This window comes from Berghia stephanieae, chromosome 10, assembly GCF_034508935.2.
Source record: "Berghia stephanieae isolate SIO BIC M18660-M18661 chromosome 10, UCSD_Bste_1.3, whole genome shotgun sequence".
NCBI classification, from domain to species: Eukaryota; Metazoa; Mollusca; class Gastropoda; order Nudibranchia; family Aeolidiidae; genus Berghia; species Berghia stephanieae.
In genome coordinates, this window is record NC_088369.1 from 9,134,750 (window position 1) to 9,158,801 (window position 24,052).

A 24,052-nucleotide genomic window follows, 5' to 3' on the forward strand; every position below is an offset into this window, starting at 1 on the left:
ACATCCATACGTCCAGGCAAAGACACCACCATGGTCCATACATAGACCAAACATAAATTTGGACCTAACAAAACTGGAAAAATCACAAACAGACCCACATATTTACAAACAGACACTAAAAGCAATATTACAAACATACAAAAACCATACTCACATATTTACGGATGGTTCAAAGAGCGCAGATGCAGTAGGATGTGCCTATCACTCATCGGAAGGCACAGGATCACTTCGCCTGGATAGAAATGTTTCGATCTTTACAGCGGAATCGAGAGCAATCCTAAATGCTCTCCGTTTGGCTGAGAGATCGAATAAAAATAAATTCTTGATCTTGTCTGACTCGCTGTCCGTACTTAAGGGGATCTCAAATTTTTATTGCACCGATCCAAGACTCATAAGTATCTTGGAAGGTGCAAATAAATTATTTATTAAGAAAAAGAAAGTTAGTTTTCTCTGGGTACCTAGTCATGTGGGTATCCAGGGGAACGAAGAAGCGGATCGACTGGCAAAAGAGGCGGTGAGCCAAGAATTACAAGAGGGCAGTAAAATCCCACACGCGGATTTAAAGATCAATATAAAAAAACATGTCCGAAAGGAATGGGAACGATCCTGGAGTCGAGATGTACATAACAAATTAAAACAAATTAAAAGTGACCTCGGCCCCAGACCCAACTCGGGGCTAAAAAGAAGAGACGAGGTAAAAATAACTCGACTCCGGATCGGACATACTGCCCTCACTCACCGTTTCCTTCTGGAGAGGGATGAAAAACCCCTCTGCAGAACATGTAACTGTGACCTGACAGTTCAACACATTTTAATTGAATGTACAGAATTAGAACAGATAAGGTCACAACATTATGATAACAGAGACTTGAAGTCTCTGTTCCAGTCGGTCGATCCGCTTACAATTTTAAAGTATCTGCAGGAATGTGAACTCCTGCAGAAATTGTAAATAGATATTTTTACTTAACAAACATGTAACTATTATGATTTTATAAAGATTTTATTACAACAGTACACGTTTTGATCAGCTGTGGCCCCTCGGGGCCGATAAAAGATTGATGAAAGACAGAAACGGGCGCTTAAATGACCTAAATAGTGTCGAAAGCGCCGTAAAACACCTAAAAACAAACAAACAAACATCTTCTTCTTCTTCTTCTTCTTCTTCTTCTTCTTCTTCTTCTTATTATTATTATTATTATTATTATTATTATTATTATTATTATTATTATTCTCACCCCTCAATCATGTCCATCATCATCATCATCATCATCATCATCATCATCATCATCATCATCATCATCATCATCATCATCATCAGCTTGGACCTAACATTTTGTAGTCATTTAAAGCTACTCTTGCAGGTTATATTGTATGATTTATAAGCATATCCAATTTTGGGCCGTCCTTATTTGGACTATAGGCAGCTCCTGTTAGTGCATTTACTCTTGTTTCTTTCGCCAGGTTCCGTTTTATTAGGATTTAGTAGTAGTAGTAGTAGTAGTAGTAGTAGTAGTAGTAGTAGTAGTAGTAGTGGTAGTAGTAGTAGTAGTAGTAGTAGTAGTAGTAGTAGAAGTAGTAGTAGTAGTAGTCATAGTAGTAGTAACAGCAGCAGCAGCAGCAGCAGTAGTAGTAGTAGTAGTAGTAGTAGTAGTAGTAGTAGTAGTAGTAGTCGTAGTAGAAGTAGTAGTAGTAGTATTAATAGTAGTAGTAGTAGTAGTAGTAGTAAGTAGTAGTAGTAGTAGTAGTAGTAGTAGTAGAAGTAGTAGTAGTAGAAGTAGTAGTAGTAGTAGTAGTAGTAGTAGTAGTAGTAGTAGTAGTAGTAGTAGTAGTAGTAGTAGTAGTAGTATATGACAGATCTTCTTCTTCTTCGTTCCTCTGATGGACATCTATGGCTGCAGTCCGATATCTGCTATGAAGTCTGTGGTCCGCTTTAGGTCCTCAGCCTCACCATAGAGCTTTGATATGACAGATGATACTTTAATATTTCGTACCATTTACTTGTGGAATGATATTAGATTCGAAAAAAAGAATGCATGTTCTCTTGACTTGACTTGACTTATGCCTCTTGGCTCCTGGTGGAGCATAGGGCCTCATCAGCACTCTTCCATCTTCTTCTGTCCTTGGCACAGACCTTTGCCTCACTCCAGGTAAGATTGGAGACGCTCAAATCTTGATGAAGGCTTCTCCTCCATGTCTGTTTTGGACGACCCCGTTTCCTCTTGCCTTGTGGGTTCCATTCGAGAACCTCTAAATAGTTTTAAAACTTTGAACGTCCGAGAGATGCATTATCTAAGATTTCAATATGACCAGTTCTGGTTTCTTACTCATTTGTTTAATGATTCATTGATGTCATTATTGATGTATAATATTTTATTTTTCATATCAAAGGCATTTAAAGGATACGATCCCAAATGAAGCCTTTATGTTAGATTTTAATGTTAGATTAATTGACAAATTGATAATGACGATTGGTGTCGAATTGTCACACAATTGTAACAAATTGAAAACTAAATGAATATGTTTATGTTGTGTATATCGCACGCGTGAAAGAAAGAGAAGAAGAAGAAGAAGAAGAAGAAGAAGAAGAAGAAGAAGAAGAAGAAGAAGAAGAAGAGAGAGAGAGAGAGAGAGAGAGAGAGAGAGAATAAGTAGGAGTGAAATATCTGCTCAATGCTATAGTTATCATATAACGTTATAACAAGTGTAACTAAATGACAAATTGCCATATTTATGGAAATAAAGATCTGTTATTATTATTATTATTATTATTATTATATTATTATTATATTATTATTATTATTATTATTATTATTTATCCATGTTACGTTATGTCATCAAATAACTTGTGGCCAACACACGAGTTAAACTTTAATTCTTTATTTTACTATATCAATTATTGTCATGGGGTAACAAAGTTACCCCCGACGTAAGAATAGGGATAGTCCTTTATTTTACTATATATTGTCAAGGGGTAACAAAAGCCCCCTCCCCCCCCCCCCCCCCGCTCCCCCCCCCCCCCCCCCCCCCCCCCCCCCGACGTAAGACTAAGTGGTAAAAACACGACGTACGATTAGGGTTTATCGTTTAACGTTATAACAAGTGTAACTAGATAAATGACAAATTGCCATATTTATGGACAATAAAGATCTATTATTATTATTATTATTATTATTATTATTATTATTATTATTATTATTATTATTATTATTATTATTATTATTATTATTATTATTAAATGTCGATCTGGATATTTTTAGTAATGTATTTACGTTTTCATTTTTTGTTGTTGTTGAGTGAAGAAGGATTTTGAGACCGAAACGTTTCGTGTATGGTATTGTGTTCCTTTTTGAAGATGTAATAATCATTTTTGTTTATTTTCTACTTTTTACCACAGTTTTTAGCGGCTTAGAACTTAGCCATCGTTAACTTAATGATGGCTTCGCTTAGAATCACTTTGGTTTAAACTTTGATTATTGCGTCATCGGACTGTGGTGTCATTTTAAAGTTTATGGAACTGTTGCCATGGAAAATATCTTTAATCGTGACGTTTTTCTTACCAATCGACCGCGGTCAATTTCATGATGGGGGATGAAATCAAGGAGGTATTTAGCAATAAATAGGGTAAGTTGTTTTTTTAAAAACCCATATGCATGTTTATCCTGTTAGCTGGTGATTTTTTTTTTATCATCTAGAGAGGTTTTGGGGAGAAATTCCGTAAGCTCTTCGGTGTAGCATCGCTTTCAATTAGTATTTTCAGCGTTGATCTTTTGCCAGACGTAGTCTATGTTATTTATTCAATTTGTCTTTTCATGATATTATGAAATATGGCAGATGGAGTTCAATGTAGATAAATGTGCAGTTCTTCACCTAGGAAAAAACAACAGAGAAGCAAACTATATAATGAAAGAAAAACCCCTGAAGATATCCAATGGGGAAAAAGACCTAGGAGCATTTATTGATAGGAAGCTAAACTTCAAGAAGCAAATTCAAGATGTTCAATCTAAGGCTGGTAAAACACTCGGAATAGTGAAAAGAAATTTCAAGAATCTGAAAACAAAACACATGACAAAAGAACGTTTTAAAACAAATGAAAGAAGGAACTTTTTTTCATCTAGAATTGTAAATAACTGGAATAAACTACAAGAAACCACAGTATCAGCAAAAAATTTGAATAAATTCAAAGCAGAGTTGGAGATATGCAACACCCTAGGAAACAAGTTCAATTATAAAAATTGGTCCAATCATTAATAGATGAGGAGGAGCGAAGGAGACTACACCAAGTCTTAAAGCTCTATACAGAGGTATCCAGGTATCCAGGTAGGTATCCAGGTATGACTGCCATCTACAAGACTATGGTTGGGAGACCTTCCATAAGCTACTACATCCCAAGTAGGGGGTTTGGGAGGGGGGAGACTTTAAAAAAAAAGTTTTCCCCCTCTCAAACCCCCTACTAGAGAGGTGGGCCTTTGGCCTACCAACCTCCGCTGCACGTCCAACTCGCCTTGAGCATGCATTCACGTAAAATATAAAGATTTTTTTAAAAAACCTACCTCTGTTTCAAAAACTAGCATCTTTCACCTTTCTAAGAAACATTTTGATTTTTCAGAACTTTAGTTCGTTAAAAAATACCGGCCAATCTGACCCGTTGAGTGGAATGAAAACGAAATTTTGTTGTTTACATGGTTCAAAGGAAATGCCGTAAATAAGCTTTCATGGACTTCCTGTGTTGTTTTTACAGTGTCACGTGACCGTTTTGAGAAATTTGTCGTCTGCTACAAATAATTAGACCGGTAGGGGGTAGATATTTTCGTTGGAGCAGAGAAAAAGTGAGTATTATTTCTTGGACTTGTAGAGAGGCCTAAGGTCCACCAGCAGTCAAGTTTATTGAATAAAAGAAAAAAAGGCCTTTTTACTGCACTAATGCACCAAATTGCATACCTATCTATGGACACTTTGTTCCGTATCTTTTTCCCAATAAACTTTTTTAAAAACCTGGGGCCAGGGTTGCTAGTTTGGCCTCCTGGTGGCCAAAATTTGGTTTGGCCACTTGGCCTCCTGTAACCAACTTTTTGGCTTCCTCTGACTTTCCCCGTTATATCGTTTTACTCTGGTACCGGTAAAACTTATTTTATTTGGCAATCTAAATATCTAAATGCAACACGTGCTAACGCCACAGATTGCATTTGCTAATGCTTCTATATATACGAATTTTCCTTATCCTATCTAAATTGTTTAACAAATCTAAAGAGTTTTCGCGAGGCTAAGGTGGGTTTGGTGGTATTTGGGCTCCTGCCGAGGAATCTGGCTTCTTGCTATAGCTAGTTTGGTCTCTTACTCAAAAATGATCTGGCAACCCTGCCTGGCTAGGCGGAACCTTGATAACAGAAACGGGGCCCACACGATTTCGCGAGGAATTAATCATGAAAACAATTAGGATATAATTTCAACACAACTTTTGAAATTCATCAAGGATTGTCCATTACCGAATGTTTTTTGATAGAAAACAAATGCATCTTCAAATCTAAACTGCTTTTGACGATAAGCGGTAAGTTTTTATTTATTTTTCTGTCCAAACGAATGATTTGTCCTGGTTATAGAAGCTAAGTATTGGTAACACCGGCTCAGCTCTCTAGAACAAGAATACTTGGGATGTAGTAGCTTATGGAAGGTCTCCCCTATGGTTAGATCAAAGCTGGAAAATGCAAACTGCATATGGTATCCGAAGTTTGAGGGAGACAAAGACTGTTTGGAAAGAGTGCAAAGGAGAGCAACAAAACTTATCACACACCTGAAAGACAAAACCTACTGTGAGAGATTGAAAAAATTAAATCTCCCGACCTTAGATTACAGGAGAAGAAGGGGAGATATGATCCAAATATATAAAATAGTTAAGGGAATCGACAGGGTAGAGGCAGGATTTCTTAAACCAAACAAGAACATTCAGACACGAGGAAACAGCAAGAAACTGGTAAAAGAACGTTTCAAAACAAATGAAAGAAGGAACTTTTTTTCATCTAGAATTGTAAATAACTGGAATAAACTGCAAGAAACCACAGTATCAGCAAAAAAATTGAATAAATTCAAAGCAGAGTTGGAGATAAGCAACATCCTAGGAAACAAGTTCAATTATAAAAATTGGTCCAATCATTAATAGATGAGGAGGAGCGAAGGAGACTACACCAAGTGTAAAAGCTCTATACAGAGGTATCCAGGTATCCAGGTGATGATGATGATGATGATGATGATGATGATGATGATGATGATGATGATGATGATGATGATAATAATAATAATACACGGCATTCATATCGCGCATTTTCATCACTGTGTGATGCTCAATGCACTTTATAAATAAATATACAAAATTTAATATACAACACGTATACCACAATGATATCAATAGCAGTAGCAGCAGTGTATGTAATATCGGGGAAACCTTCCGAAAGCTCCTAGCGCTAGCATTTCTTTCAATTTGTATTTTCACCGTGGATCTTTTGTCAGGCGTTTATTTATTCAATTTGTCATCATATAGAAGATTTTTAAAAACTAGAACAAACCTTGATAGATTTGTGAATGTTTATAATTTCGGGAGGTCTTCCGAAAGCTCCTACATCCCCAGTATTCATTGTTTTTTTTATAATGTACTAGTAGGGGGTTTGGGAAACTTTTTTTTAAAGTCTCTGCCCTCCCAAACCCCCTACTAGAACATTATAAAAAAGTTTCCCCCTTCCCAAACCCCCTACTTGAACATTATACAAAACAAAGAATACTGGGGAGTAGGAGCTTTCGGAAGGCCTCCCAAAATGTCCTAATTTGACCATTGTTTTGATTCTCGGCCGCCATTTTGATTTGTGAAGTATTGAAAGGTAGCCCAAAGCAGTCCTAGGGTGTTTTTTTTTTTCTATTAGGGTTAGCTCGAGATCGGAGGATTTTTTTCGATTAGGGTTAGTCATAAGTCTTAGCAAAGGTGCTAGGGTGTTTGTTTTTCCTATTAGGGTTAGTAGTAGTAGTAGTGTATGGCTACACCTCCAAATGTATTTCGTCAACCCAGCTTCTAAAGTCTTCCTCCGCCCTAAGGATGGTTTCGAAGCCATCTTCAAGTTTAGTGACTGGACAGTGGAGGACGATGTGATCGCTGGTCTCTGGGCTGCCTGACATTTCTGGCAGGTATCACTGTTTCCAAGTTTCCATCTGCACATATTTGATGCAGTTCTGCCATGTCCAGTTAAGAGGCGGTTTGAGGAAATCCAGTATTTCCTGGCGTTATTGAATGCAGGCACTCTTTTGGTTGGATCTTTAATGATGTTTCCTCCTTTTGGTGTTTCCCTGTTTCACATTTCTCTCCAGTTTTCCTCCACACTGAAGTCTGCCATTTTTGTTAGGTGAAAATGTCTTCTCGATTTAAGTCTAGTTGTTGAATGTGCCCCCTTTACGATTGATTTTATGGGAATGTTGTCTGTGGCTTCGCCAATTCTTGCATGCATCCTTTGATTAGCATCTTGTCTTAAACTTGGTGGTGCAATGCCGCTCAGTGTTGGGAGCCACTGAGTTGGAGTTGACTTGAGGCATCCTGTTACAATTCTCATTGATTCTCTTAATCGGATGTCAATGCGATTTACATGTGAGCTCTTCATCCAAACAGAGGCACAGTATTCTCCCACACAGTGCCAAAGCAGAAGTTCTCAGCACCTGTGGTGAGGCTCCCCAGGTGGTAGTTGCGAGTTTTCTCACCAGGCTGTTTCTTTTTTGCGATTTTATTTGCTGTTCCTTCAATATGTTTGCGATAATTTAGTTGTCTGTCCAATGTAATGCCAAGGTATTTAGGATTGGGGTCTTGCTGCCTCTCGATTATTCAAGTGGAAGTTTGTGGGTACTGATTTGGTGGTATTCATTATTTGGTACCATCTATCAAAATATTGTTTCAGGCGGGTAGTGTCTTTGCTTAGAGCTTCTTCAACCTCTTTCCAGTTTTTCGATTGATAGGCTAAGGCCCAGTCATCAGCGTATTCAAGTTTGAGTGCTTCGCAGTTTGGCATGTTGGAGATATAAACATTGAAGAAAGTTGGTGCCAAAACTGAGCCTTGTGGTACCCCATTAAAAAAAAATTAGCGTTAGTAAAGGTACACTATCTAGGTTTTATTTTTTCTTAGGATTAGTTGAGGGAATTTTTGAGTTGTTTCCCTTAGCACTAGGAGCTTTTATAAGGCCTCCCTCATATCGTATCAATATCAAGAAAATGTAACATTTCAATACTTGTTTTAAAAAATGGCGGGGTATAACTAACCAAAACAATTATCATATTTAAACTTTCAAATATCTATCAAGGTTTGTTCTATAGTTTTTAAAATGCTAGACGTCTACTATATAAATTGACAAATTGAATAAATAAACTCCTGAAAAAAAGATCCACGGTAAAATGCTAATTGAAAGAGATGCAAAACCGAGGAGCTTTCGGAAGGCTTCCCGTTTTAAGGCGGTGGGACACATTTATTCTTCGCCTATCCCCCCTTATCAAATCGGTATATTAGGGGAATGTATTTGTCAGAGATTCTGTCTCTGGGTTGTGTCCATCACAGTGTACACTATTATGAGCACAACACATGCAGCTATTAACTCACCAGTTTTTAGGACTCGATAGACTAGGACAGAGCTGCCACTTGAAATTTCAAAAATTCGTAGTTTCCATGGGGGGCGAAAAAAAAAAGAAAAAGTCACTTTGAATATTTAGAAAAAAAGACAATTTGCTCTCAGCGTGGTCCAAAAATGCTCCAAAGACCTGAATATAGGTTCTAAGAAGCTAAACTTTCCTTTTCAACAAGATTTATTGAGTCAAAGAGACCTGTGCACCTCTGTAGCTGGAGACAAAATTCGTCTTTCTATAGATAGTATGCGCTTGGCTAAGAAGCTCATAATATTGCCATCCGGAAGTATAACGGACCAACACACAAAACTGTGTGTATCCATGAACGTTTATAGTCAGGTTAATACAGTTCAGTGAGCATTACTCATAAACGCGGATGGCAAAAAACAATAACAAAGGACTGAGTGACGTCATCTTCGAACTATATATATAATATATATATATATATTATATATATATATTATATATATATATATATATATATATATATTATATATATATTTCTGTCAGGTTTACTCCTTAGCCTTTCCTCCTCCCGAAGGTATCCACAAGGCAGTGGAGCCATACATCGATGGCTAGGGAGAGTATGAGTTATAGGGGTAGATTAAGAAAAGTAAGGACATACAGAAGACACCACACTACAGAATGAGTGTGAGGTGGGTGAGTGAGGAGCAGAGCGTGTACCACTCACCGGTGGGTTCTGACTCCTGCACCTTAAGAGGAAGGGGTCCCACCTACTCCCTAACCCGGTTATACCGCCGGGGACTCGGTCGCGCCCATAACAAACTCAGTAGAAACAGGGAACATCACGGGAAGGTGACACAATAATGCATGAGAGGCCATATGCAATAATCTCTGTCAAAGACAGGATTACGCGGCGATCAATGCACCTGGAAATGAGAGGTGTTGGGTTCGAAATGCACATCAATTTCCTTTCAGCAAGCTGGACGTCCGGCCCAGACCTTGCAGCTCCCCAGAAATCTGCATCCAAACTGATGCCAAACGTATCGCTGTGCGATCCTTTGGACCACACCAGGGAGGAAGAGAGGGAGGTTCTGGTTACTGGGCAGCCCAGGATCTCCACATACTCTGCCCAGGCCGCGCCCTGGAGAGGACACTCCAGTCTCACCTTCACCAGTGAAGAGTAACAACACGGAAGACAGCAGTCTACGAGTGATAAGTCCTTGCTCGATTGGCGTAGAGTTGGACGCTACGGGTTGTCTTCGACGGTGGGAGGGATCATCGTAATCCTTCTGGTCAGCTACCGCCCGCCCCAAGCTGGGCAGCCCCCAGCCAGAAAGGTGTTGACCCGCCACGATCTGCCTGCTTCAGAGGATGCCCGGAGCTTAGAGCTTGCAAGCTTGACAAGTGGATCGTTAAACTGTGTACCAAGCAAGCAAATGAAAAAGAAAACGAAGTCCCCAGCTCTTCGATTAGCAAGCTGGAATGTAAGAACTATGCGCTCAGGACTGACAGATGACCTTCAGGCCATGGACGATGCTCGAAAAACAGCAGTAATTGATCGTGAACTTAACAGATTGAACATCGACATAGCAGCCTTGCAGGAAACGCGACTCCCAGAGAGGGGATCCCTGAAGGAGAAACACTTTACATTCTTCTGGCAAGGAAAAGGCACAGAAGACGTGAGGGAGCACGGTGTTGGATTTGCAGTACGCCATACATTGCTTCCTATGATCGAACCGCCAACAGACGGCACAGAGAGAATTTTAAAGCTGCGCCTGTCATCCATGCAGGGCTCGGTGAACCTTGTTTGCGTCTACGCCCCAACACTGCAAGCTTCGGTTGAAGTAAAGGACCAATTCTATGAGTCATTAGACGCCATTGTCAACAATATCCCAGAAGTGGAGCACATCTACCTTCTTGGCGACTTCAACGCGCGAGTTGGTGGTGACAAAGAATCATGGCCAACCGTTTTGGGGCACCACGGCATAGGAAAGATGAATGAAAATGGTCAGAGGCTTCTTGAACTCTGCTGCTATCGCAAATTATGCGTGACGAACACCTATTTTCAGAACAAGGCATGTCACAAGGTGTCATGGAGACATCCAAGGTCAAAACACTGGCATCAGCTGGACATGATCATTACTAAGCGCGGTTCTCTTAACAATGTTTGTAACACCAGGTCCTATCAAAGCGCTGATTGCGACACTGATCACTCTTTGGTTGCCACAAGGGTGAAACTGACACCAAAGAAACTTCATCACTCAAAGAGAAAGGGCCAGCCCAGGATCAACATCAGCAAGACAGCTTACCGGGAAAAGAATATAGAGTTCAACGAGCAACTTGAGAAGATTCTCAACACAGCTCATAGAGAAGCAGAACAAAACGCACAGGACAGCTGGAACTCTCTTAGAAACGCCATTTACAGCACTGCAGTTCTGACATACGGCAAAAAGGAGCGCAAGAGCAATGATTGGTTTGAAGCCAGAATTACTGAGATGGAGCCAGTCATTGATGCCAAGCGCAGCGCACTTGTCAGCTATAAACATAAACCGAGTCAGAGGAACCTGCAGGCGCTGCGAGCTGCACGCAGCAAAGCACAGCAAACAGCACGACGTTGCGCCAATGACTACTGGCTTCAGTTGTCGGACAACATCCAGCAAGCGTCTGAAAGTGGCAACATAAGGGCCATGTATGAGGGCATCAAAAAGGCGACAGGCAAATCTACAAAGAAAACTGCACCTATTAAATCCAAGACAGGGGAAGCCATCACTGACAAGGACAAGCAGATGGGTAGATGGGTAGAGCACTACTTGGAACTCTACGCCAGAGAAAACACTGTCACCCAAAAAGCGTTAGACGCAATTGAAGAACTGCCAGTACTGGAAGAACTAGACGCAGAACCAATCATGGAGGAGCTCAGCAAAGCAATCGATGCTCTGGCCTGTGGCAGAGCACCCGGTGACGACAGCATTCCACCCGAAATCATCAAATGTGGAAAGCCAGCCCTCTTGGAACCACTACATAAACTCCTGTGTCTTTGCTGGAGAGAAGGCAAGGTACCCTAGGATATGCGTGATGCCAAGATTATCACCCTCTACAAAAACAAGGGAGACCGTAGCGACTGTAATAACTATAGGGGAATCTCTCTACTGAGCATTGTGGGTAAAGTCTTTGCGCGCGTTGTCCTCGCTCGACTGCAAGTCCTCGCCGAACGTATCTACCCAGAGTCGCAGTGTGGCTTCAGAGCCAAGAGGTCGACAGTGGACATGATCTTCTCAGTACGTCAACTTCAGGAGAAATGCAGAGAACAGCAGATGCCCCTCTACATTGCATTTATTGACCTGACAAAGGCATTTGACCTTGTTAGCAGGAAGGGCCTTTTCCAGCTGCTCAAGAAGATTGGCTGTCCTCCTCAGCAGCTTAGCATCATTGCCTCCTTCCACGACGACATGAAGGGCACCATTAGCTACGACGGTGGAGCCTCTGAACCCTTCCCCATGCGCAGCGGCGTGAAACAAGGCTGTGTCCTCGCACCGACTTTGTTTGGTATATTTTTCTCCTTACTGCTGAAGTTCGCATTCAAAGAGTCCCCAGAAGGAGTCCACTTACACACCAGAAGTGATGGGAAGCTGTTCAATCTGGCACGGCTGAGAGCAAAGACCAAGGTCCGCACAGTCCTCATAAGGGAAATGCTATTTGCAGATGATGCAGCTCTATGCGCGCATACCAAGGAAGACCTTCAGCGGCTGATGGACAGGTTTTCCCACGCATGCAGGGAATTCGGGCTGACGATCAGCATCAAGAAAACAAATGTAATGTGTCAGGATGTCCCCTCTATACCAGCAATTTACATTGACAACGAGGAGCTAGAAGTCACTGATCACTTCACATACCTGGGCACAACCATCACCAGCAACCTCTCACTTGATGCAGAATTAGACAAGCGCATCGCCAAAGCTGCCGCTGTCATGGCACAACTGAGCAAGAGAGTGTGGACCAACAACCAACTCACTTTGAACACCAAACTCAGAGTATACCAGGCATGTGTACTCAGTAGCCTACTGTATGGCAGTGAATCCTGGACAACATATGCCAGACAGGAGAACTGCCTGGAAAACTTCCACATTCGCTGTCTACGACGAATTCTCGGCATCAGGTGGCAGGACAGACTCACTAACAATGCAGTGCTAGAAAGAGCTAACTCCCTCAGTATGCATCTCATGCTCTGCCAGCGACGTTTGCGATGGCTTGGTCACGTACACAGGATGGACAATGGACGCATACCCAAAGACATCATGTACGGTGAACTAGCTTCTGGACGGCGACCAACTGGCCGTCCAGCTCTGCGCTTCTATGATGTCTGCAAACGAGACATGAAATTGACAGGCATCGACTCAAACACCTGGGAGTCGCTTGCTGACGACCGCAGCGGCTGGAGATATGCGGTGATGGAGGGAGTGAAGAGAGGTGAGGAGAGGAGAAAGACGAAGTTTAAGGAGAGGAGAGCAAGGAGGAAAGAGAGGCAGCAGATCCAAATACCAAACGCACAGTCAAACTATGTGTGCAACAACTGCGGTAGAGACTGCCATGCAAGGATTGGTCTGCTGAGTCACACCCGTCGTTGCTCTCAACAAGACTGATGAGACTAAAGTCATACAGGGCGCAAACCATCGTCTCTCGAGACGGAAGGATGCCTACTACTACTACTATATATATATATATATATATTTCGTAGTACTAGGCAGGCCTGGACTAGGGTCCCTATCCAAAGGTGGCAACGGCATCGATAATAATTAATACTGTCCATTCCAGTATAAATAGGTACAACCAGACATCACTACTCAAAACCAGTAACAAATCATTTCATTCAGAAATTAAATTTTAATGCTTGACTTGAGCTCGATCCTACCACATATCTACTTAAAATATATATAAATGCATGGTCCTACATCCCCAGTATTCTTTGTTTTTTAAAATAATGTTCTAGTAGGGGGTTTGGGAGGGGGAAAACGTTTGTTTATAATGTTCTTGTAGGGGGTTTGGGAGGGGAGAGACTTTTTAAAAAAAGTTTCACCCCTCTCAAACCCTCTACAAGAACATAAAAGAATACTGGGGATGTAGGAGCTTTCGGAAGGCCTCGCCTCCCTATACAAGGGCAATTTATTTATCCCTTTCCACCAACAAGTGAAGCAGCCTTCTGAACAGGTTTGGAGACAGTTGCAGTCTTCTTCTAAATTTGTTTCTATTTATTTTGCTTGGATGCAGCTTTTTGTGCTGCTTTTTCAGCTTTCTCGGCAGCTATCCTCTCAGCATTCTTTTTTTTTCTCTTCCCTCAACCTCTTCTTTTTCTTCAAGGCTCTAGTGGCTGCTTCACGCTGAGCTTAAGGGAATTCTACTTGTTATTAACATTTATTTGTTTGTTTCAATTTCTCCCAGGACAGATACTACGATTAGAGCTTTTTCGTTCGCCTTCCTGCCCACCCGGAGTGTAGCCACTGCTGGCGGCGAGCTGAAAGTGCCTCTAAGGAGTAGTACCACGTATCTTTCATACAATTTTGAGGTAGACAAAGAAACCGTTATTGTAGAAAAATGGAAGAGGCTCCTGGAAAAGCGTCACAAACCCTCGGAAAGTATTTCTCAATGCGGGGACGGACGAGTACAAATGTAATCGAATCTCTTTTCACGCCCGGTAAAGGAGAAGTCGACCCGTCGTCACCACAACTAAAACCCGAATCGGAGACGACGACAACGGAGCAAGACAAAGTGGAAGATGTCAAATCGTTATCGAATGTAACCAAAAAGGAATCGTTTGCTGTTTTACCCAAGATAACGCCAGTGGTGAAAGACGGGAAGGACGAGTTCATGAGGCAAAACCCCATCATCACAAACCACGAGGTTCGAGTCCAGCCATTGCATTATCGAGTTCACGGAAACGAAGCCCAGAGATACGCCATGAGAGCGCTTGGAAACGTTGACACATTGCTAAACCGACACGGCTATGAAGAGAAAACGCGTAAAAAATTGTCTTATTAAAACTAAACAATATTTCGAGCGATCTCAACTACTAAACGGAATGTGCAACAATTATTTCTTCAGCAAATGGGCGCCACAAGTGAAAACTAAACAGCGAAAAAGAAAGTCATCGTTCGGAAAGACAAAAGAAAAAGAAAACCGATGAAAGCATATAGTATGCATATTTATTCTGTATAAGTTTTTGCACTGGAATGAAATATGAGTGAATAAATCTTTAACATCCCCCCATAACTATTTTATAACATTTCTCTGATGGACAAATCGCCTATCATGGATATATATATAATATATATATATATATATATATATATATATATATAATATATATTATTAGATATGTGTGTGTGTGTGTGTGTGTGTGTGTGTGTGTAAACAATTCAGAGCATATTAAATGAGTAAAAAACAACTCACGTTTCGTCAACTCGGCCATTTCTACTCACAATCCGTTTCGTCAGGTGGAGATCTCCAAGTGACGAAATACATTGTACGTAGAAACGGCAGTCTTGACTAAATGTGAGTTGCAATTTACACATTTATATATATATATATATATATATATATATATATATATATATATATATATATATGTATGTATATATATATGTATGTATATATATATATATGTATATATATATATATATATATATGTTTGTGTGTGTGTGTGTGTGTGTGTAAAGAGAGAGAGAGAGAGGGAGAGAGAGACACACACAGAGAGAGAGACAGAGAGAGAGAGAGAGAGGGAGAGAGAGAAAGAGAGAGTTGGCTAGGTAGAAAGAGAGTTGTACAAAATGTTCGAAGTGCACATGTTTGCAGATCTGATAACGGAACATAATTATAGACTAGATCACTTGATATGACATTGTTATAACGGGTTATATTTTGCTGTGGTTTGGTAGTGTTTCCATTTTTTAAGCTTTTACATAGCGCAATATCCACTAAAGGGGTCAAAGCGCTTTACAAGGGGTTCCTGGCCAGCGGCAACATTTAACATTTAGGACGGGGCATGACGCCTGTTAAGCTCAACTATGCACCGAGCAAGGCTCGAACCCAGGGCCTTCCGATCCGAAAGCGAGTGTCACACCTCTAGACCACATAGCCGTACATCTCTTAGGTAAATAACTTTACTCTCTTTACCCCTTTATGACGCCAGTCGCTGTAGGGCATTTTGAGACGGCTACGTCGTTACAACATACCTGCCTACTTCTACGAAAAAATCGTAAAAGGTCCTGGGTTCGAGCCTCAATCGGCGCATAGTTGAGTCCTTGGAAAAAGCTCTTTTCTCAAATGCTCTCATCGTAACCAGGTGTAAAATGAATATCTGGCCGTTAACAGCGTTGTCTTTGTTTAAAAAAAATGTGTAATATCGCCTAACAAGCGCCATGTCTTGTTCTATATGTTACGTGTTGCTGTTGGTCAGGGGCCCTTTGTAAAGCGCTTTGAGCCAAATGTGGATGGTCGAGAACTGGTTGGAAAAAAAACCCCACTGGACTGGCTAAATGGCTTGGGCTATTTCCATTTACCCTTGGAATACTGCCGTTTTATTAAAGAACACATTATGTGCTATTTTGTTTACATTGCATATACTGGGTTTTTTAAAAACAACGGCAGAATAGACCCTCGAGTCAAATTTCCCTCAACGGCGTAAAAACTAGCTGGTTGTGTTTGTTTCATTCAAATAACAATAACAATACTCGAAATTCAAATAGATATCTCTTTTCGCCTTCCAGTCTCTAGAATTCACTCACATCTGTACTATAACTCTTTTTTTCCCCTCCCACAATTCGCTAGTGGAACAACCTCGACATGATAACTTTTGTGTGTCACAAATCCTGGGTTATGATTAATCAGAAATCTACTGGCCAATGGGAGCGATCTACTTTATTCATATTTTCGTCCTACCTAGTCATCAATCACATGATTTGTTGATGTCCAACGATTGGATATTTCTTAACAAATGTAAATACGTTGCTTTGTTTATGAAAGTTGTAAACATACCCACATGTGTCAAGCTGAACATAGTGACCAGTCGTGATGTAAGATATTTCAAAAGCTGTGAATACTTCTCACTATTTGGGTCATTTTGAGCACACTTTGCAATGTGACCAATGACCTCGAGCACATGGAAAGTTGATATAGATCATGCCCATTGAAATGGTCACACAAAATGTCAGAAGTCTCCACAAATGACGAGGTAAGGCAGGGAAACAACTTACATTGTTTCTGTTTAAAGAATTTGTTAAAAAGAGTTATCTCCTTGATTGTAAATTTACGACACCGTAGTCAAAAGACAATGAATATGAGTTGACAACGATTAAAAATTAAACTTAGGCTATCTACATAACTCATTGCGTGTACCCTGTGAATAGGATTTAAGCCTACCACAAAATACTTATCAGATAGCCAGTCACCGCTTGGAGAACAAAGGGGTCAGAAGAATATTAGAAAATAAAAAAATAAAAAATATCAACAAACAAAAACAAACATCAAAAAAAAAAAAACATTGAAAAAACAAACAAACAAGCAAAAAAAAAAAAGATCCCCCCAAAAAACCCATGAAAATAGAAAAAAAACAAAACAAAACATATACAAAACAAAAATAATTTTTGAAAAAATACAAAAACAAAAAAAAAAACCAAGCAAACTTGGAATCGAAGCGGGCTTTAGTCGCTGCCTGCCTGATAGAGTGCTAGAGTGCTAGGTGATCTTTTTTCCGTCCAACTTTCTCGTTGTTATCAAGTTCTCCTACCCTTACTTTCTCATTATATTATGTTCCATGGGGATGCGTGGCTCAGCTTTGCTTCCTACCCGAAAGGTACCGAGTTCGATCACCCGCGTCATGTCAGGTCCAACATGTTAAGTGTTGCTGTTGGTCAGTGACCCTTTGTAAAGCGCTCTGAGCACGTTTAGTGGATATTGCGCTATATAAAAGCTCAATTTTTTTAAATATTTGATTTTATGTATTCGCTTTTTTGAGAAAGTTTTTCCTACTTTTGCCATTTATTTTACCCTTCATTGCCTATCTGTTAGTAAATTAGATATTATAATTTTTTTTTTTAATTATGATAATTATAATATAATCACAAGTAGTCACATGTAGGTGAACCATTCTTATTACCTCATCCCCTGATCTTGGAAAAAGAAAAAGAATGGAAAAAGGGGGTGGGGTAGAAAGATAAAGAGGTGGGATGGGGGTGGGGGGGGGGGTGAGAAAAGACTGAGAGTCCTAGACCGAGATAAATGAAAGAGTAGATGAAATGAGAGTGTGATCAAGATGCGTGAGAGATGGGAAGAGAAGAGACACGGAGAGAGAGATAGATAGATAGATAGAGAGAGAGAGAGAGAGAGAGAGAGAGAGAGAGAGAGAGAGAGAGAGAGAGAGAGAGAGAGAGAGAGAGAGAGAGAGAGATTGTATCGTTTGCGTTTGTGAGCGATCAAGAAAGACAGTCCGTACGTACCATCTAAGAATATTCATTTTATTTGGGTCACGTTGAACTGCCGCCTGGCGTCGATCGTCTGCACTCTCGTCGCGAACTCTCCCCGTTTTCTCAAGACAAAAGATCGATAGTATTCCACACAAGTTTCTCCGATTTTTCACGCGACCTTGACATTCAAAAAGTCGAACACATTTTTTTCCGGGTATTACTTAGTCTAAACTTCTGTCTAGAATTTCAGGATTACGTGCCAACGAGAATATTAGTGGGTTTCTTTAGAAGAAAAAAAAGAAGCTTTTATATAGAGCAATATCCACTTTTAATGGATATTGCGCTATATAAAAGCTCAAAGCGCTTTACAAGGGGTCCCTGGCCAACAGCAACGCTTAATATGTAGGACGTGACATGACGCCTGTTAGGCGATATTACATTTGTTTCGAACAGAGACAACGCTGTAAACGGCCAGGTATTTATTTTACACTTGAGTACGAGTAGAGAATGTGAGTAAAGAGTCTTTTCCAACGACTCAACTATGCGCCGAGCGAGGCTCGAACCCAGGACCTTCCGATCCGAAAGCGAGTGTTATACCACAAGACCACATAGCCGCACAAAAAAAATATATAGTAAAATAAAGGGAGTAAAAATGACTCTTATTATAAAAGATACAAAACAAAGTTAACGACGTTTCGGCCTTTGACCTTCTTCATGTAAACAAGAATAAGAAATAATATGTTATATTACATTGGCATTGTAGTTAAAACATTATAGGTCAAAATGTGTGTGTGTGTGTTTGTGTGTGTGTGTGTGTGTGTGTGTTTACTCCTTTTATTTTACTATACATTTTATTGACTCATTTAGACACCTCGAGATTTGGGTATCACTTCTTTAGAAAACAACGACGATAATAATAAGTAGACTTATTATAATTTAGATAAATGTGTATAGATACTTGTAAACGTATGGATATTACTTGCACTTCTCAACGCACCTTGCACTATTGTCTGTAACTGTAAATATTATAGAAGTGCACATCCCCAGAAAGGTCAAATGATTTACAGCCTCTCTCTCTCTCTCTCTCTCTCTCTCTCTCTCTCTCTCTCTCTCTCTCTCTCTTTCTTTCTTTCTCTCTCTTCTTTCTCTTCTCTCTCTTTCTATTTCTCTGTCTGTCTCTCTCTTCACTCTCTCTCTCTTTCTCCTCTCTCTCTCTCCTCTTCTTTTCTTCTCTGTCTGTCTCTCTCTCTCCTCTCTCTCTCCACCCTCTCTCTCTCTCTTTCTCTCTCTTTGTCTGTCTGTCTCTTTCTCTCTTACTCTCTCTCTCTCTCTCTCTCTCTCTCACTCTCTCTCTTTCTTTCTCTCGCTCTCTCTTTCTGTCTTTCCCTCTCTTTCTCACTCTCTCTATTTATTTATCATCTACCTCTCCCTCTCTCTCTCTCTCTCTATATATAATATATATAATAATAATATAATAATATATATATAGAGAGAGAGAGAGAGAGAGAGAGAAGAGTAGATAGATAGATAGATAGATAGATAGATAGATAGATAGATAGATAGATAGATAGATAGATAGAGAGAAAGAAAAAGAAAGAGAGAGAAAGAGAGAAAGAGACAGACAGACAAAGAGAGAGAGAGAGAGAGAGAGACAGAGAGATAGAAAGAGAGAGAGAGAGAGAGAGAGAGAGAGAGAGAGAGAGTATGCAATGCAATCTGCAAACAGGTAGGGAGGTAAGTTTCCGTGTGTAACTACCTGTTCAGGACAGGTTGAAAGGTATGCTTTATTAATTGATGCTATGCTTTTAAGTAAAATACTCGCCAGTTGTGCCGACCAGATCCATCGTACCAACACACACACACACACACACACACACACACACACCAATGTGTGTAACCTTAACTTTTGGAATAATATGTTAGAGAGAATTTAGTGAGAACTAACCACCTAACTGGCGATCTGAAAGGATAAAAAAAAACAGAGGAGTGAATGCATTATATACCCAATTCAGTCTCTTACTTGAGCTTTTATATAGCGCAATATCCACTAAACGTGCTCAAAGCGCCTTACAAGGGGTCCCTGGCCAACAGCAACACATAACATTTAGAACGGGACATGACGCCTGTTAGGCGATATTACAAATTTTTGTTTGGACAAAGACAACGCTGTTAACGGCCAGGTACTCGTTTTACACCTGAGTACGATGAGAGAATGTGAGTAAAGAGCCTTCTCCAAGGACTCAACTATGCGCCGAACGCGAGGCTCGAACTCACGACCTTCCGATCCGAAAGCGAGTGTCATACCACTAGACCACATAGCCGCACATGGCCCTTGTCTGGTGGATAAAGAATAGTTACAAATACCTTTCCAAATGGGAATGGTGTAACTATAGATAGTTCGAAGATGACGTCATTCGGGTCTTTGTTATTGTTTTTTGCCATCCGCGTTTGTGAGTAATGCTCACTGAACTGTATTAACCTGACTATAAACGTTCATGGATACACACAGTTTTGTGTGTTGGTCCGTTAAACTTCCGGATGGCAATGTTATGAGATTCTTAGCCAAGCGCATACTATCTATATCAGTGGTGTAGATTGCTGTTTTAATGAATTGGATTCAATAGTCTGATGTCACGCAGCCCGGCAACGGCGGCCATCTTGGTTCTAAACAAAGAAAATCATTACATTTTATTCTTCAAGCTGGATAGAACTTTTCATATGTCTTGTGACCAGAATGTGTAAAAGTCAAAACATGATCAAATTTATGTTTTTTTCCCTCTGGATACGCTTTTATGCTCGCCGGAGCAATACTTCATACGGGCGTCCGCCATTGTTCCGATAGTTTAGAGCCAGTGTTGCTAAGTTACTATGCGTCATTAGGAAGGAAGTGACGTTACGACTATTGAATCCTATTTATCGAACCCAACCCTTCCCCCCCCCCCTCCCCCCATCTCCCATTAGCGTTTAAATGTGTGCTGTGTTTGACACAAATAAGGGACAGAGTCGACTTTTTCTCAATTTCAGTTCACAACATTTATTTTGTGAATGGATCACACCAAAATCAACACCATCCATTTGTTTACATGGCAGATACCTTTGATTGTGTCTTTGTCCAGCGGCTCGACCTGTCACTTGATAGTATGCGCTTGGCTAACGAGTTCACAACATTGCCATCCGGAAGTATAACCGACCAACACACAAAACTATGTGTAACCATGAACGTTTATAATCTGGTTAATACAGTTTACTGAGAATTACTCATAAACGCGGATGGCAAAAAGCAATAACAAAGACCTGAGTGACGTCATCTTCGAACTATCTATAGATAGAAAAAAAGTTCATGGTTACACATGGTTTTGTATGTTAGTCCGTCATACTTCCAGATGGCAATGTGTGCTTCTTTGCCAAAACGTCGGTTTGTGTGTTGGTTAAGACCGACGAATACTTATTTGAAGGTCTGATTATCCAAATGATTGTTATGGGCTTATTGGTGTAATGGAAATACTCTAAAACCAACGAAAAATTGCGTCCATTAGAAAAATGCTAAACCAGCCCCCCCCCCCCCCCCCGAAATGTGTTTAGTTATCAGACCTGCTAATATGTGCACATTGGTTACGACTGTTTTGGCAATCATTATTTGAGACTATTTTACTCAAACACATGTCATCAATAGAATGCTCTTAATTGTGCATTTGGATTTACTCTTTCAAATTAACATATTGGTAAATGTGCCCTCGGGGAAAAGGGGAGAGAAAAAAAAAAGGGGGGGGGGGGGGGGGGGGGGGGGGGAGGCACGATGACATCAACCTCATAAGTGACATTATCTTCACAGAGTCTACAGATAGTTAAAATAATATAGATAGTTGACGTCAACCGAAGTCTGAAGTACAAATTAGAAAGTAAGTAAATAAATAAATAAATAAATGATTAAATAGGCTAATCATAGTGTACTCGTAATCACTACAGTGGAAAACGCATACAGTCAACAATTTTAAAGTCAATCTCTGCTTAAGGTCAACAACTCTTGTGGTCCCATTATTTTGTTTCTGTTTTCTTTATATAAGTGTGTTCCAATAGGCTTCAACAGTCATGACGTCACTTCCCTCGTAATGACGCATGGTAACTTAGTAACTGGCTCTAAACTATCGGAACAATGGCGGACGCCCTTATTAATTTTTTCTCCGACGAGCATAAAAGTGTAACCAGAGGAGAAAAACATTATAATTATGATCTTGTTTTGACTTTTACACATTCTGATCACAAGACATATGAAAATTTCTAGCCAGCATGAAGAATAAAAAGTACCGATTTTCTTTGTTTAGAACCGCGATGGCGGCCGTTGCTGGGCGACGTGACATCAGACTATTAAATCCAATTAAAATGGATAAAATCAATTTTTGCTTAAAGTCAACCTCTGTTTTATGTCACTACCTCATGTTGGTCCTATTATTTTGTTTTTGCTTTCTTTATCCAAGTGTGTTCCATTTATAATGGATTAAATCAATTTTGCTTAAAGTCAATGCGATCTTTCTGGTCCGACAAGTGTTGGTTTTATAAGGATTCCACTGTATTCGTATATCTCAACAACGCTTGAGATGTACATCACAAAGTGAAGTGGTCGTTGAGATATTGAGACATGCATGGTGCGATTATGAGCATGCGCAAAGGATTTGATAACAATGTTATGTCAAGATATTATATGATGACAATCATACTGCCGTACTCTGGAAAAACCCATATTTAAAAATTTGGCCAGAAAACTCGTCCTTCAAATTAAATATCGATCGATTTAAATTACCCTCATCTTGGCAAAATAATGTCAAACCTGGGACTTCGCGAAGACCCAGGTTTGAGAGGGTTTTTTTGTTGTTGCCAAGATGAGGGTCATTTAAATCGATCGATATTTGAAGGACGAGTTTTCTGGCCAAATTTTAAAATATGGAATTTTTCCAGAGTACGGCAGCATCGCCCTCTATCTTAGTCATTTGACTAGGTGTGTAAATCATGGTAATAATATGTGATTCACCTTTATGGCGATGCTGAGTAAGTGACATTTAGCATAACGGTTTATCATTAATTGAGCTTTATATAGCGCAATATCCCCTAAATGTGCTCAAAGCGCTTTACAAGGGGTCCCTGGTCAACGGCAACATTTAACATGTAGGACGGGACATGACGCCTGTTAGGCGATATTACAATTTTTCGGACAAAGACAACGCTGTTAACGGCCAGGTACTCATTTTACACCTGAGTACGGTGAGGGAATGTGAGTAAAGAGCCTTTTCCAAGGACTCAACTATGCGCCGAGCGCGAGGCTCGAACCCAGGACCTTCCGATCCGAAAGCGAGTGTCATATAACTAGACCACATAGCCGCACCATCATCATGCTGTTAAGATCAAGTGACCATGTGTTCAATCATTAAACTTGGGAGGGGGGGGGGGGATCATACAGATCTCCCATCTTTGCGGAAGATCAATCCAAGTTGATTGGAACAAGTAATATATATATAGTCGTTTGAAGCCATAAGACTCATGGAGCCAGAGTTTATCCCGGTTTCAGTGCTTTGCGATAAACTAGCGTCCTATCCAAAGGGTAGCAAGCAAAACTCTTCAACAGTCGTGACGTCACTTCCTTCCTAATGACGCATGGTAACTTAGTAACACTGGCTCTAAACTATCGGAACAATGGCGGACGCCCGTATGAAATATTTCTCCGGCGAGCATAAAGCGTATCCAGAGGGAAAAAAAAACACATAAATTTGATCATGTTTTGACTTTTACACATTCTGATCACAAGGCATATGAAAAGTTCTAGCAAGCATGAAAAATAAAAAGGAATGATTTTCTTTGTTTAGAACCAAGATGACCACCGTTGCCGGGCGGCGTGACATCAGACTATTGAATCGTATTGCTATTGTCTGTTTCACGCTTAGGAAGGAACGAAATTGACGTAATTCAGCTCTTTGTCATTAAATTTCAGACAGCCATGTTA

At 40.2% G+C, this 24,052-nt stretch overlaps 1 protein-coding gene across 2 annotated transcripts; it reads left to right on the forward strand.

Moving 5' to 3' along the window:
• Positions 1 to 3,493: 3,493 nt before the first annotated feature.
• LOC144956186 (uncharacterized) lies at positions 3,494 to 14,869 on the forward strand. 2 transcript variants are annotated; one of them, XM_078886596.1, is made up of 2 exons: positions 3,494 to 3,621; positions 14,042 to 14,869. In XM_078886596.1, exon 2 carries the CDS (start codon positions 14,195 to 14,197, stop codon positions 14,636 to 14,638), a length of 444 nt encoding a protein of 147 aa, XP_078742722.1. In that variant the 5' UTR covers positions 3,494 to 3,621; positions 14,042 to 14,194; the 3' UTR covers positions 14,639 to 14,869. The 2 variants fall into 2 exon arrangements, with proteins under 2 accessions (XP_078742722.1, XP_078742723.1); XM_078886597.1 differs by having other exon boundaries at positions 3,517 to 3,621; positions 14,047 to 14,869.
• Positions 14,870 to 24,052: the final 9,183 nt, after the last annotated feature.

What these genes read in the sequence shown, in the direction of transcription:
- LOC144956186 (XM_078886596.1), top strand. Translation starts at nt 14,195, where the DNA reads ATGGAAGAGGCTCCTGGAAAAGCGTCACAAACCCTCGGAAAGTATTTC.